We start from the raw sequence: 15,086 nt of genomic DNA, 5'->3' as shown, positions 1-15,086 counted from the left end.
AGGAAGGGGAAATATCCTCTTTATGTGCGTCTCCTCCTCCGTCGGATAAGGGTTGGCAACGCATCTGCAATTGCGGGTGTCCATGGGCAGCGGTCGCTTCGCCAATTTGGTGTATTCAGGTGGCCGCTTGCTCGTTTGCCAGCTTATGTTATAAAAAAAAGGTAAATAGAAAAGTAAGAGACAAATAACTTAAGTTATAGCATAGTAGCGCGCCGTATTAACTCAAGCTCTATGCGAATTAAGAGATTTTATGTTAACGTTAATTTATTGCAATTTATAATTAAAATTGTTTACATCGCACTATCGCATCTGTAATATCACTATCCATCTAAACTTTCGCATTTATAATATTAGTAAAATAATAACACGCACAAGGGTGACTGTTTTCTTTTGTTTGGTTAAACAAAATAAAACGAGGAGAAAGCAACGACATGTGTAACGTACGACTTCGACCCAGAAATTGGGTAACTTTAAAAGGTATTACATTCTCCGGATATTCAATTACCCAAGAAAGGTTTTAAGCGGTCGGTCCTCCGCCACAAATAAACCGTAAAAATGTTGAAGGGACTCCCAAATTGAGCGGTCCCGTTTAGTTTATCGTTAAATTTAGATTATGTTTGTCTAAAATGGCTTCTTCCAAAATGTAAAAGACATGGAAATAAACTTTATATTTTTATTTTCTATCTATTACATAAATAGACCATTTTTTAGATTTTATTTTATTTATCAACGTCTATGATACATTCTAAAATAGATATTGTACATTTTTATAGGTACATTATTAATTAGAAAATAATTACAACCCCTAATTAAAGCGTTCAACTTAATTAGAGAGATGGACAAATAAAATAAGTTTAAACTATGATTAACCAATTAAGTGTTATATCCATAATTAAAATGAAATCAGTGAATCGTAACTTATTAAATTTAAACGAACATATTTAAGCGATATATAAATTATTGACAGTAATAAAATTAAATGTTGATCCTTTTTGATTTTGGAATGACTGAATAAAAATTCAGAAGCGCTTGAGTATTTTTTGTCAACTTTGTTTAGTCATTATTAAAATATTTCAAATGTACGCAAAACCGTATAACAAAGGTGTACAATTTGGTTGTTTAGACGACGCTTGGTTAACAACGCCATCTTTTGACAACAATATAAAACAGTCTCCATCTCCATAAAAACATAAAGTAAAACTGTAACTCGTTCAATCTTATCAGAAAGCGATTTGGAGCGCGTGAGTAATTTTTCATCCACGTCACAGACATACAGACGCGTTGTAAATTACACATAGACGTCGAAATAAACTGCGGCACATACGTCATGAAGCCGAACCAAACTTTTCACGTTGAGCCCTCATCGTCGAAGACTTCTACTCGGAAGGATCACGTACGCAGGATTTATATCAAAGCTTTAAAAACATAAGGATAGGTGAGTTTTTTCTATATATTAGTGGGTTTGTATGTATGTACAGTCGGGGAATCTTGTGGTATTACAACTTTAAAGCTATAGTCTTTTGTTTATGCATTGAAACTAATTCCTAGAGCAATTACCAGATAATGCGATTTTTAAGTGTGTATGTACAAAAAAAAAATGTTTTTATTATCCCGTCGCTTACGCAACTAACTGCTATCTTATTGGATACTAACTGTTCCCGTGTGGCTTCATCCGCATGAAATTATGAAAGTTTTACATTTGTCAAATTATCAATAGCAAATATCTAAATGACATGACAAGAAAAACCTTAGCAATCTTGCTTTCTTGATGTTGAAAGCAACTTATGGTCTCTTTGCCACATTAGGGTTTTTATCCAAATTAGTTTCCCCCTAAGTTCAATTGCGAGAAAGTATATAGCCTTAAGCGTGAGGTAAGTGTAAGGCTTTTTTTATTAAAAAAAGAGATTATTCAAAAATATGCTGTAATTGCCGACATCTTAAGCAACAAAGAAATGTGTGTTTACGCTTTATTATAATAGTATAGAAGTAAAGATTAATAAAGCGATTGATGCTGGAACTAGGATTATTTCTGTAAGTGGAGCACTGCGAATTTTCGCGATTGTACATTTATCTATATTATTGTAACCCTATGGTACGAACCTATTGTAAACGATTAAACCGTTAATTTTATACTGTACATGTACGAGAAAGTCTTCGGTTTATATAAATTGTTTATTTCCTGTCAATTTGTATAATGTTTCAATAAATGTAAATATTTACTTTTGTGCTATCTAATCCATCTAGAAAAAGTTTCCTATAAAACGTCTAATATGTTAGTATAACCTAGATTTTGTTTTTTCTAACAAAGCGCGTTGTTTTCACATATTTCTATGAGAAGGGTACTGCTACGATGCTTTTAATTAATTTGTTCCCGCGGTCGGTAAAATATTGTCGCGTAATTTATTTTTGGCCTCCATGCCATTAAATAATAAACGGACGTTTTGTTAAATTATACGATAGCCCGTTAATTAATAACAAATTTGAAATTGTTCTACTTTAAACATACTTTAAATGTAATTTACAAACAAAATGAAATGCAAACATTTTTAATAAATTAGCGTATCATAATTTATGTAAAATATTTTTACGTTACAAATATACGAGGACCAAGAATGGGTAGCCAGTTTGGTTTCAGTTAAAATCTGTTCGACACATTGTGAGACCTGATCTACCTATCACAAATTGTTTTAAATCTTAAATGAAACAGTATAGTTCAGTATACAATTACGTAGTATTAGCTTCCGCAAGCGACTCCGTCGCCATGGAATTAAAAAAAAAAAAACAAGAATAGGTAGCCTATGTGTTCTTCCAGACTATACTCTACATCTACGCCTTATTTCTTGAAGATCCGGTCAGTCGTTTAGGCGGCAAATTCTAATAAACATCCATCTATCTAAACTTTCGCATTTATAATGTTAGTAAGATTTGTGTATCTACGTTTTCATATTTTAGTTTATACAAGTCTAAATAATTCGGTGTACTGACGTTCGAATATGTTTTTTTCCTTTAATATTTTAAATTATTCTAAGCATTCTAGTGACTGGAGAAGGTTCAAATATTTATTAACTACCGAAGAGGGTCGGGTACATTATAAATGGCATAAGTTGGTCGTCTGAGTATACGCCCTGAGCTAACAAAGCCTCCATTGTTATAATCTATTGTGTAGTTAACTTTTATATAATTTATTATGTTTACTAAAGGGTGGAATCAATTTAAAATCCTTCTTGATTTAAGCCTAAGTCATTTTTAAATCACTTATTGCCATTTTAAAAAGATAACATACTGAGAGTTGTGATTAAATTTGAAATGCTAACTTTATTTTTTTCCTAGACTAGCTGTGCCCGTGCGATTTCATCAGCATAAAATTATTTTATTGTTAACACGTGTCAAATTGTCAATAGCAAATGTCAAAATGACATGACATGACAAAACTTGGCAATCTTACTTTCTTGATGTTGGCAGCAACTTATTGTCGTACGGGTTTTTATCCAAAATATTTATCCCCTAAGCTTAATGGCGTGAAAATATATAGGCTAAAGCTTGACGCAAGTGTAGGGCTTTTTATTAAAAAAAGAATTATTCAGAAACATGCTGTAATTGCTGACATCTTACGCAGCAAAGAAGTGTGTGTTTACGCTTTATCATAATAGTATAGAAAAATGTTTTAGATTAGACTTTTATTTATTGTAAAATTAAATTAAAAAAACTTTACTTTTAATTCAAGTTAATTTTATTTAACCAGAAAAAGAACAATCAATAAATCGCGAGATTACGAATACGCGAAAATAAACGCGTTTTCACATACGCGTAAAGTACATTTAAGTTAATTTAAGTACAGAAGTTTTCTTAAAAATGTTTGTTAGCTTAGTGTCGTTTAAGCGAGCGCTATGTTCCGTGAAATTGGTATAATTCTTAGTCAAGCGCCGTAAACGCTTGCTCTTTGATTATAGTCATGACTTCTCTTCCGACGTTCTCACATAAAACGTGTCCATAGAGCTACAAACTTTAACCGTAGAATTTCCACTGCTCTGACACTGGTATGACATATTGTCTCTTCGTTGTCAAAGAGAATGATAGTGATTTCACGAAATAAATGTGTTTTACAATTACATCATTCTTCCTATCCTAATGAAGTCTGTAGTGTATTATTATATTTCACTAGCTGTTCGTGTGCGGGTTCATCAAATCCAATTGCAATAACAAAATACCAATTACCTTACTATGAAAATCTTGCTTCCTTGATGTTGGCAGCAACTTATGGTAAACTACTCTTTCTCATATTAAGATTTTTATCCAATTTATTTACCAACTAAGTTTAATAGCGTGAAAATATATAGCCTAAAGCGTGAAGTAAGTGTAGGGCTTTTTATTAAAAGATAATTATTTAAAAATATACTGTAATTGCTGACATCTTAGGCAACAAAGAAGTGTGTGTTTACGCTTTATTATAACAGTATAGATTGCGTATACTATCTTCTAGAATATTAGGCAATCTAACAAAAATATAGACTTTTAACAGTGAAATAAGTATTATTAAGATAATTTCAGTAGATTCCAACAAAGACTATTTTTTATTTTTTGGTTACTTAGTTTGTAATTACAAAACACAATAATACGGTCATCTGTTGAGTCACAAGGAAATGGTATAACAAATAATGATAATAGCGAAATGGCGCGAGGTGACAAAACACTGGAGCAAATATGTCCGCGTAATAAATGTTCAGGTACCACCGCCCTCTGCCGGGCAATAACTGTAAATCATGATAAAAAATTGTACCGTATAAGTGTAATCGTTGCGGTCGATTTCTGGCATCCTGTTTACTATGTGCGGAGAAAATTTTGTGCCAAACTATTGGTAATATATTTCATTGACTGCCAACTTGCATTTTTACACTTTTCCTTCTAGTTGACTTATTCGCGGTTTCCGAATTTACGATCGCGTAAATATTTTATGTATTTTACCTGCTGGTAGTATTTTAGGAACAATAATGATTAGTAGCTTTGTTTATTGCCTTTGATAAATTAAAGTTAAGGACGGAGACTACAGACTATCGACCGATAGTTTAATCGGATATTTAATCTGTATAAAGCTTGAAAGTGCTTCCTGTTCATTGATTTGGTGTTTGTTTTTTATAATATAAAGTGGAAAACGACCAAAGGGTCACCTGAATCCACCGTAATGGAAAGCGACCGCTGCCCATAAACATCCGCAATTGCAGATGCGTCGCCTACCCTTAATTAACGGAGGAGGAGACGCACATAAAGAGGACATTTCCCCTTCCTATGCGTCTCCTCCACCGTCAAATCTACTCTTCACTTCCATCCTTAATATGATATGTCCTTTAAAACCAAACCTTATAAAACTATTGGCGTATAAGTCAGTTGTCTACGAGAGCTCTTACTGGTATATTTTATAATAGCTGTTGCTTGCGACTTTGTACGCGCGAAAAATAAAATGGCCTATATACTGATAACGTAGCTTTTTAATGGTGAAAAGTAAGCCCAGTAGTTTTTGAGTTATTTCAATACATACAAAAATCCAAAAATACAAATCTTTCTTCTTTGTAATATTAGTATAGATAAACGCATATTGATTTACTAACAGTAGAGTTGTGAGTAATGTAGTAGCTAAATACTCTACTGCCTATATGGCTACTATGTACATCAGTGACTGTTGTTTTGTTAGACGACAACTTTTACTAAATAATTTGATTATTATAAGAGTTTCGAGTTTGTTTAGCAGTTTAGTGACGCTACGCCGATAAATTGATTTATTGAACAAAATTTTCGTGGTTCAGACTTGGTTTGTTACTAAAATACGCGGTAATCTGATTTTTGATTATATCTGAAGATAATTGGTGTTTTACAATAATCAACTAGCGAGGTCTTGTAGAAAAAGTGGCAGACAGACTTCAGTTGATGGGTCGTTTGTAACGCGCCGCGGCCGCCTCGACAAAGTACATGGAAATATGTCAGTTATTTCATATTTATATATCTGCCTTTCTTACCCATTATTGTTACTTTTCATTTGTTACAAAATATTGTTGAGGAGATACACTTTTCTTTCTTTTCCTTTGTTTATTTTAAGGTTGAACAGATAGTTTTGACAAAAACCAATTCCTTTGTTCATGTCAATTTAAATTGTGATGAAAGCATGAACATTGTTTTCGATAAGTCGTTCTTTTACTTCTATTCTATTCTATTTTACCGTCTTCCAAAAAAGGAGGTTATATTAATTGAAGTTTGTTTTTCGAATACCCATTTAATAAAAAAAAAAAACAAAATTAATTAAAGGTCTGCAACGATATATTCTTTTTCATGAACGATTTAATTTAGTGTTCAAGCGATTTTAAACCTAACGAAAATGTGTCCACAATCTCGATATCGTTTCTTTTAGAATACACGGATATTGCACCTGGGGAACTATTGCAAACTGAGCACAAGGAAGAAAATTAGATATGAAAGTGAGATCGGTTGTACGGGATGGCATCGAGACCGATGTGAGTGGCTATTAAAAACCAATCAAGCGGACGCCCGTGTGGCGTGCCCACATGCCCCCGTGCCCCGCGCTTCGTGCTCCCGTGCCCCCATGCCCCTGCGCTCTCGTGCCCCCAGTGTCACTAGAAGATATCGATACCTGTACTCCTGATAGTTGTATTTCAAAAGTGTACATTGTCTATATGAACTGCGAAACGTAACATCTAAAATTTACTTATTTAAATTTCTTTGAGGCTGTCTATATTTTGGTCTATATTTCGTTGAAAATATTATAGACTCGAAAATTGGTATGTATATGTCAAAATTTAAAACTCAATAAATACTTCAATTACCATGTTAAAATCTATAAAATAACCCAATTTTTTGGACTTCATGAATTGTTATTTCGGAAATCTAGTGATTAAAAAATTCAAGGTTATGTGTAATTGAACGAACACGTAAAACCCTACAAATTGAGTAACGAATGGTCAATCTCCTTTGATGTCTTAGAAAAAAATATTGGACCACATCTTATAGCTTCATCTCACAATACTAAAGCATTAAGCTATTGGCAGTTAATGTTTCTAAGTGTAATATGAGCCGGTCGTTAAACGCTCGTAGTTTACGACGTAAAATCCAATATACAGTAAACGAAGCTTTGCTTTAAGATGAAAAATGAAAACACGTAAAAGAAACGGAGATATAGCCGCGTATAGATTGTGCGGGCCGCTATCGGTGACGTAAGTGGCTATTAAAAAGCAATCAGGCGGACATGTTACATCCCTTGCGGACGTTTAGAGCGGCCAACGATATAAAAAAAAATGATTAATCCTTTGCTTTTCATTTATAACTCTGCAATAACGGTGTATTTTTAATATTTGGAGGCTTAATTGTACTCTTTCCATTTCAACCCTTTTCGTAGAAGGAAAGGATGAAGTGTTTTTTTTTATAACGTAAGGTGGTAAACGAACAAGCGGCCACCTGTATCTGCTAAAATAGCGAAGCGCTCGCTGTCTATAGACATCCGCAACTGCAAATGCTTTCCCTACCTTGCGGATTAGTTTGGGTATAGAAGATATTCTATTTCTGCGCGTCCCCTCCTCTGTTGATTAAAAATAGACATCTGCTAATGCGGATGTAAAAGGGCAGTGGTCGCTTCGCTACTTTGGCGAATTTCAGTAGCTGCTTGCTTATTTGTTATCTTGTACTATAAAAAAAATTTGAATAACATAAATAATATTAAAATACCAGTACAAAAAACGTTATTTTCATTGTATATATTGTTTACTCCAGTATTTTCCCTTGTTTATAGACGCATTCAATATTGCTGACACATGTATGCACTTACACGAATTCCTTGACCTATTCTATCTGCGAGCTGTCCTCCTTCCCAGATAGAACTAGACCTCATTAAAATGTAAACCGAGGTCAAGTTGCAGTGTATTCCAAAAACAAGAACTTCGCAGATAACAAACTTTTAAAAAACAAATTGTAATTTTACTTGTTTTTATTTAGATTAGTACAGAATACATTTAAAAATGTATGAGGCATAATAAACATTTTTTTTAATTGGTACTTTCTCTAAAAAGTACTTTATCAATGAATAATTTTAAAATTTGTAATAAGCTCCATCTTTTTTTACAAAAATAAACTAAACAGCATTTCCAAAATAAAACATAAACATTTAAATATTATTTAACGCCATCTATTGGCAATTAAATACAACCTATTTTATAAAGCATTTTGTTTCGATAAATCTGTACTTTCTTTTACTAACCTCATATCGTAATTGAGAACCCTGCAATGTGAAATACAGTAACATTATAAATACCACAAAATGATTATTAAATGTTCCATGATTTACGCATTTGATATTCGCTAATACAAGCATATTATAAATTATATTTCCCGTATTCCAGTAACGAATTTGAATATTACGAAATAACAAACTTGTCCATGTATGCATAGAATAATTATGTAAACACACATCAGTGGATTTGGTATAAATAAACACGATACTGTCAGGCGCGTTTACACTGCTTGTCTAAATAGTGCGCGCTTCAAAACTGTTCCCGTCTTCACACGCGACTCTCGTCTGTTTGTTTTACTCAAGTTTGTTTAACTACACGCGTATTGGAAATAGAAGTTTATTATGAAAATTAAAATTGATTATTATTCTAATCACTTTAATTTAGGGGTACTTTTACTTTTATTATTTCTTACTATTTCACTTATATAATAAATGCAAAAGTTTAAATCGATGCATGTTAGAGTTCGCCGCCTAAACATCTGAACGTATCTCGGTGAAATTTGACATAGTAGGGTATAGCCTGAAGAAACTCACAGGCACATTCTCTAATTCCATACGGAAGGAGTCGCGGAAGATAACTTTTATATTATAATAAAAAGGAAAGATTTGTATTGTAGTACGTATTGAAATAACTCAAAACTACTGAGCGGATTCTAAAAAATTCTTTCACCGTTAGAGAGATAATTTATCTGTTAGTATCATAAGTTATTTTATTACTATTTTTTTAATTTCACGTGGACGATGTCGCGATCAACAGCTAGTAGATGATAAAAAAATATCCATTGTAAAATCGCAAATAAAAGTCATAACATAACAATACTTTGTAAGTTGGTAAAGTATATTTGAGAAGTCTTTAGTGGTGTCGTCATTGAGAAGTGTTCCATTAATCACAAACGTCTCCGTGGAAAGTATAAAGCCAGTGTCGTCGCGCCGCTGGCGTGGGGCGGCGGTGGCAGCAAGGGATCGCGGGGGGCAGGGGGCGGCGCGGAATGTTCAATGGAAATGGATTTGACGTTTCATTTCTCCATAATGTCATTGTTGAAGGAACAGTGACGATTACTTTCCGGACATCTATTTCTTATGCTCGCTAGACAGTTTTAACTGAAGGTTGAAACTGTTCCAATCTGTCTGCGTGTAGCTAAACAAAACGTATAGACAATTTAGATATTCTCGTAGTTACTAATGATACAGAAATGTTTCTATAAAACATTTGTAAGACCTATTTCTTCTTAAAGTGGTAATGGCGTTCCGCAGCACTCGGCGCATTGCCGTCAAGTTGCGATTTGAATCCTCTGACACATTACTGCTACCACATTGCACTTGTTGGTAGACATTTTCTTGTCTATAGTTACTTCTATATTCTTATTACATTACACTATTATAAACTGGACATACCTATATACTTATTGTAATAAAAATACGCACAGTTATATAGGACATAAGCAATTATATAAAGAGGACATTTCCCCTTCCTATGCGTCTCCTCCACCGTCAAATCCACTTTTCCTTAGCATCCTTTCCTCTTAATAAAAGGGTGGAAAGGGAAAGGGACTAAAATTAGGCATCCGGCACCACACTCATCAGAGGAAACGCGGAATAGATTCCACTTCACGCCTATTTTCTGTGTAGTCGTGGTATTACAATGGGTGAGACGGCCCATTCGTGTGAAGATGTTAAAGCGGGCTCTACCACTGATATTTATACTAAATTTGCTTTTTAAATAATTTCATATTTGAAGTTTGTTTTATTACAACAGAGTAACACAATCATTCATTTAATTATGAGGATTTTATATTTGTTTAATTATGTACAATACACAAACAGGCGTATTTGAATAAATAAACGATTCAATTTAATTTACTTTCCACAGCTAATGTCAACATAGAATAATATTTGTTTGTCCAGGTTTACAAGTGTTTGAAATCCGATTGAAATATTTCATGCATATGTTTTATGAACACGTTCCGTTTTTAAATTAAAATTGAACGCTGGTTCACATAACTACAACTACTATATATTATATAAGTTGGTCTCGACTATACATTTGCGTTCGTAGCTACATACTGTACAGTTCAAACTGAACAGTAAAGATCAACTGACAGAGAACTGTAAAGCTAACCTTATTTGTATATCAGGCTTGACGTTTCCCATGATTCTAGTCTAGACTTCTATTTAATATTCGGTTAGATAAGACTAACTAAAGATCGCAATTTAATCCCAAATACCAAAGCAAAATTTAATTTTAATAGTGTATACTTTGATAAGGAAGTACTATCAAATTAGTATAGCAATTATTGTTGCAACGTAATCTATTCACGCGTAGCAAAATTCATGTCTACGGAATAATTTAGCTGTTTCTAGAACGTTCTATCGCTGCGACATCTGATGGCAAATAACAAAATTGACGCCCGACGAATAGTCGAGATGGTTCCAGAACATTCTACCGCAACGTCATCTGTAGACAAATAGCTTAAAAGACATTCGTGAAAACATGTCTGAAATAATCGAAGCGACATCGAGAATGTTCTATGAAATTGTATGTGATTCGAACAATCGTGAATGTAACAAAATGACAAAAGAAGATCGAAATTCGGGCTATGTGAGGAAATCCGGGCCGGGCAGTTTTATGCTGGAAAGTGAACTGTGAAGAAGAAGTCTTAAGTGAATTACGAGAAAGAAAAATTGACCGTGAAGTGAAAGTGCTTGGGTTTTAGTGTCAGTGGTGTTTTCTGTAGTGCTCAGTGCTAGTGAATCTGTGTTTGTGTGTGTCGTGTAGATTTAACGGATAATTATGAGAGTGCAGTGAATCTCTGTTACTGTAAGTCGCGAAAATTAAAAACAACTGTATGAATTCACTCATAATTACGTAATTCAGACTAGGATAGCATGGCATTCGCAAATCAACAGTGATAGTTGTAGGATTAATCTGCCTGTAACTAGTTAATGCGTGCCAAGCGTACCTGGAACGAGGATTTGTAGGTTATTTATTAGCAAATTTGGCTGCTAGCTGTCACATTGTTACTAGTAATGTTTACCTTCCTTGTAATTCCTAAAATCTACCACAAAATTGTTATATTGTTTCTCAATTAAATTACATTGTGTTTTCCTTTACGATACTTTTTGAATCGCGCAACGGAAGAGTTTATTATTGCATGTCTTTTACAGGCATCAAATAATTAAACCATTTATAAAATACTTTTCCTGAATATTAAATTTTCGCTATTTCTGTCAGATTGAATCACGCCCTATGGGGCTTGCGGCCGTGGTGGTGGCATGCTTGCAACGTCTGCCTGCACGCGGCGTGCTGCGCGCTGGTGGCCCGTGCTTGCGTGACAGTAGCACGGCTGCAGCGGCCCTTCGCTGCCCTCGCTGCTCTGCTCTTCGCAGTACACCCTGTACATACTGAAGCGGTGAGTTAAACAACAATCGAAGACTTATTTCCTACCCATTTGCGTTACATGTCTTTAGACGCTCTACCGATTCTGTGGAAATGTAAAGCGATTTTATTTATTTTTACATTGGTAGAACTTTTATGAGGAAAGGAACTAAATAGGTTATTTTGTCTAACAGGTGGCTGGAGTTGTTGGACGAGCAGATGTGCTGGCTTGCATATTTTTTCTTTCATCGCTATTAGTGTACCATAGGTAAAGTAATTTAATTTTAAACCGTTCACGTCTACAGCTATTTAACATACGAATTAAGATAACATGAATAATATAAAACGCTCTTTTGTAGACCAACGAGCGGAAAAAAGGGCGTATGGTTCAGCGTTTTCTTGGGGGCTCTAAGCATGCTCGCCAAGGAGACTGGAATTACGATACTAGTCCTAAACATTGCCATCGACTTCTATAGATGCTGGCCATTCGTGAAGAGGTAAGACAGATGTTAAGAGTATTATTTTTCCAATAATTATTTTTTCTGTTTGTTATATCCCTAAATATTTTTAAGATGAAATTAAAATTATAAACCTTTCTAAATACCGCTTAATAAGATTTTCTTTTGTAAAGGATCTTAACTTAGAATTAAAATGTTTAACAATTAAAGCTAAAATAGTAAAACGCGTGGGAGGCTAATTCTAAAAATTAAAGTACATTGGTTATTCAGTAGAATTTCTTTTGTTACACACATTTTCTAATGAAAATTCTTTCGTTAGAAGCTTTCTAAAAGGCATTGTTGCGAATGTCTTAAAGTTTTTCTCTTCTCATTGGTCCACATGCTTTCTATCTTACGGCTTCGCCTCGCCTTCGCCAACGCCGTTGTGGTAAAATGTGTTTCAGAAACAATACAAATGCTGAAGGGGATTTCTTGTTAAAGTTTTCTTTAATGGATTTCTTTCAAAACTTAATTAAAAATGTTTTGATTAATAGCCATGCAAAAGTGTTCAGTTTATTCAGTGAAGATTTTTACGAAACGACTTTACCTCGCATAAAATCCATCCTAATGAATACCATATCATTTTTTTATAAGGCTAAACATGTCAGTATATAACATTACTAGCTTTGGCGCGCGATTCCGTCCGCGTGAAACGAAAAAAACAATTCCAGACTATCCTCTACATCTATGCCAAATTTTATTAAAATCTGTTTATCCGTTTAGGCTACAAACTCTAACAAACATCCATCTATTCATCCATCTAAACTTTCGCATTTATAATATTAGTATGAGTAAGATTAGTAAGACTATCATCTATTTAATTTCGAATTCAAGTATCTCAAAAATCGAAACTATCAGAGAATATTGCGAGATTTCCTAATTTACGCCGTATCACTCACAGGTCTATTACCTCATGGAAGATAGAAAAGAAGTGCACAGGTCTGTCTGTGCGGACGTTCAAAGTGCTGGTGTCACTCGCCTTGCTCGTCTGTCTGCGGCTCGCGTTGCTGCAGGGAACCTGGCCCTCATTCTCCCCCCAGGACAACCCTGCTGCATTCCATCCTAGTTTCTTCGTCAGGTAACAATCTTGTTTGGGAAGTAATATAAAAAAATATGTTTTCTCAGCTCTACAAAAGCAATTTTTCTATTGTGTAATGATTACAGTTTCCATTATAAAAACATTATCACTATCTTATTTAGTTTGGTCATTTGGTCATTTTTTTGTTTTTAGACTAATGACATTCTGCTACTTGGCTGCATTCAACTGGTGGCTGCTCCTCTGCCCCTGGACGCTAAGTCACGACTGGCAGATGGGCTCCGTGCCTCTCATCACCAGTGGCTGGGACCCGAGAAACTTTCTCACATGTGCCGCTTTCGGCGCACTCTTGCTCTTGTGCTATCGTTGTGTAGCTGACATTGAGGTGGGTCTATTTAATATAATTTTTTTTTTATAACATAAGGTGGCAAACGAGCAAGCGGCACCGGAATCCGCCAAAAGAGCGTAGCGACCGCTGCCCATAGACATCCGCAATTGCAGATGCGTTGCCTATTCTTATCCGACAGAGAAGGAGACGCACATAAAGAGGATATCTCCCATTCCTACGTATCTCCTCCTCCGTTAAATCCACTTCCACTTCCCATTCTCTCCTTATAAGAAAAGGGTGGTAAAGAGAAAGGGACAAAAATTAGAATTCTCCTCGATCTTCGATTGTTTACTCTAGAAGTCATTTATTGTAGATTTACAATTCAAAATTAAGAGGGCCAACCTAAGAGTGGCAGTGTGTATCTAGGTTATTGGTGATCAGTTTTATGATATTGCAGGAATCAAATTCAATAGTTGAGTAAAACTTTGCCCGTTTCTTTTTCTAATTTACAGTATGATGATTTTGTTTTGTATTCTTTTGTTTTTGTTTTGTATTCTAGAACAGTTTAAACAATGTTTCGCTTTCAGATTCACCGTCACACGCCCGCTGTCATTGGAGTATTATTGCTGGTCGTACCTTTTGTGCCGGCGTCCAATTTACTCGTCACAGTCGGCTTTGTGATAGCCGAACGAGTGCTTTATATACCCAGGTATTTATCACATATGGCGATGCATTGTTAAGTACATCTGTTATATTGTACCTTTTTAGTTATTTTTTGTTACAATCAAAGGAACGATTTTGTTTTGATTCTTTAAGTATTTCCAAAATATAGCAGTTGTTTGCATGGGCAAAATTAGATTTTGTTTTTTTGATAAGAATGTAAAAATAATTTAAGTACTGTAAATGTGCCGAGGTAGTGTTAGCGGCACTTTTATCTTAATTTTATTTCATCTTCATTGCTGTTACTGGGTTTGGCTTTTATTGGTAATTTTAAACAATATGACGTAAGTTTATATTTTATTTGTATCACATTTTTGTATTTGGTTATAATTTTTTTTTCTTTTATTAACAGTTCCTTGTTTTCACCATTTATTTTCGAGATCTGACAAACTAGTTCTGGTGAGATATTTTTCAGTTTGATTTTTATCATATTTAATTATTTAATAAGCTGTAGAAAATGTTTTTCACAAAAATATTACATTTTCATATATCTTTATATTGTAACAGTGTCGGCAGCGTTATAATCACGGCGTACGGCGTCCAGTTAATGTGGTGCTCCAAGCCTGGGACTAAAGTGTTCTTAGTCGTGGGTCTAGCTGTGCTGGCCGGCAGTGGGGTAGCTAGAACCTGCCGTAGGAACATCGAATGGAGAGATCGAGCAACATTACTGAGGTATTTAAACCTATTATTATAATGGAGAAAGATTTGTATTTTTGTATGTATTGAAATAACTTAAAAACTAATGGGCCGATTTAAAAAAAAAATCACCATTTAAAGGCTACGTTATCAGTGTGTAAAGCTATATTTTTATTTTTTTTTAATTTCACGCGGGCGAAATCGCG

At 34.4% G+C, this 15,086-nt stretch overlaps 1 protein-coding gene across 1 annotated transcript in view; it reads left to right on the top strand.

Annotated features, from left to right (window-relative positions):
* The window catches only part of LOC106105826 (transmembrane and TPR repeat-containing protein 1-like), a 79,727-nt gene that overhangs the window by 58,622 nt on the left and 6,019 nt on the right, over positions 1-15,086 (top strand). Inside the window, exons 3-9 of the mRNA XM_013286287.1 lie at positions 11,520-11,697; positions 11,858-11,931; positions 12,023-12,160; positions 13,062-13,238; positions 13,392-13,581; positions 14,112-14,233; positions 14,752-14,916. Of these exons, the coding sequence (XP_013141741.1) occupies positions 11,520-11,697; positions 11,858-11,931; positions 12,023-12,160; positions 13,062-13,238; positions 13,392-13,581; positions 14,112-14,233; positions 14,752-14,916 (1,044 nt within the window). The remainder of the gene's footprint in view (positions 1-11,519; positions 11,698-11,857; positions 11,932-12,022; positions 12,161-13,061; positions 13,239-13,391; positions 13,582-14,111; positions 14,234-14,751; positions 14,917-15,086) is intronic.

This window comes from Papilio polytes, unplaced genomic scaffold, assembly GCF_000836215.1.
Source record: "Papilio polytes unplaced genomic scaffold, Ppol_1.0 DF822733.1, whole genome shotgun sequence".
In the NCBI taxonomy this organism is placed as follows: Eukaryota; Metazoa; Arthropoda; class Insecta; order Lepidoptera; family Papilionidae; genus Papilio; species Papilio polytes.
Note: the sequence above shows the minus strand (reverse complement) of the source record. Positions and strands in the feature narration are given on the sequence as shown.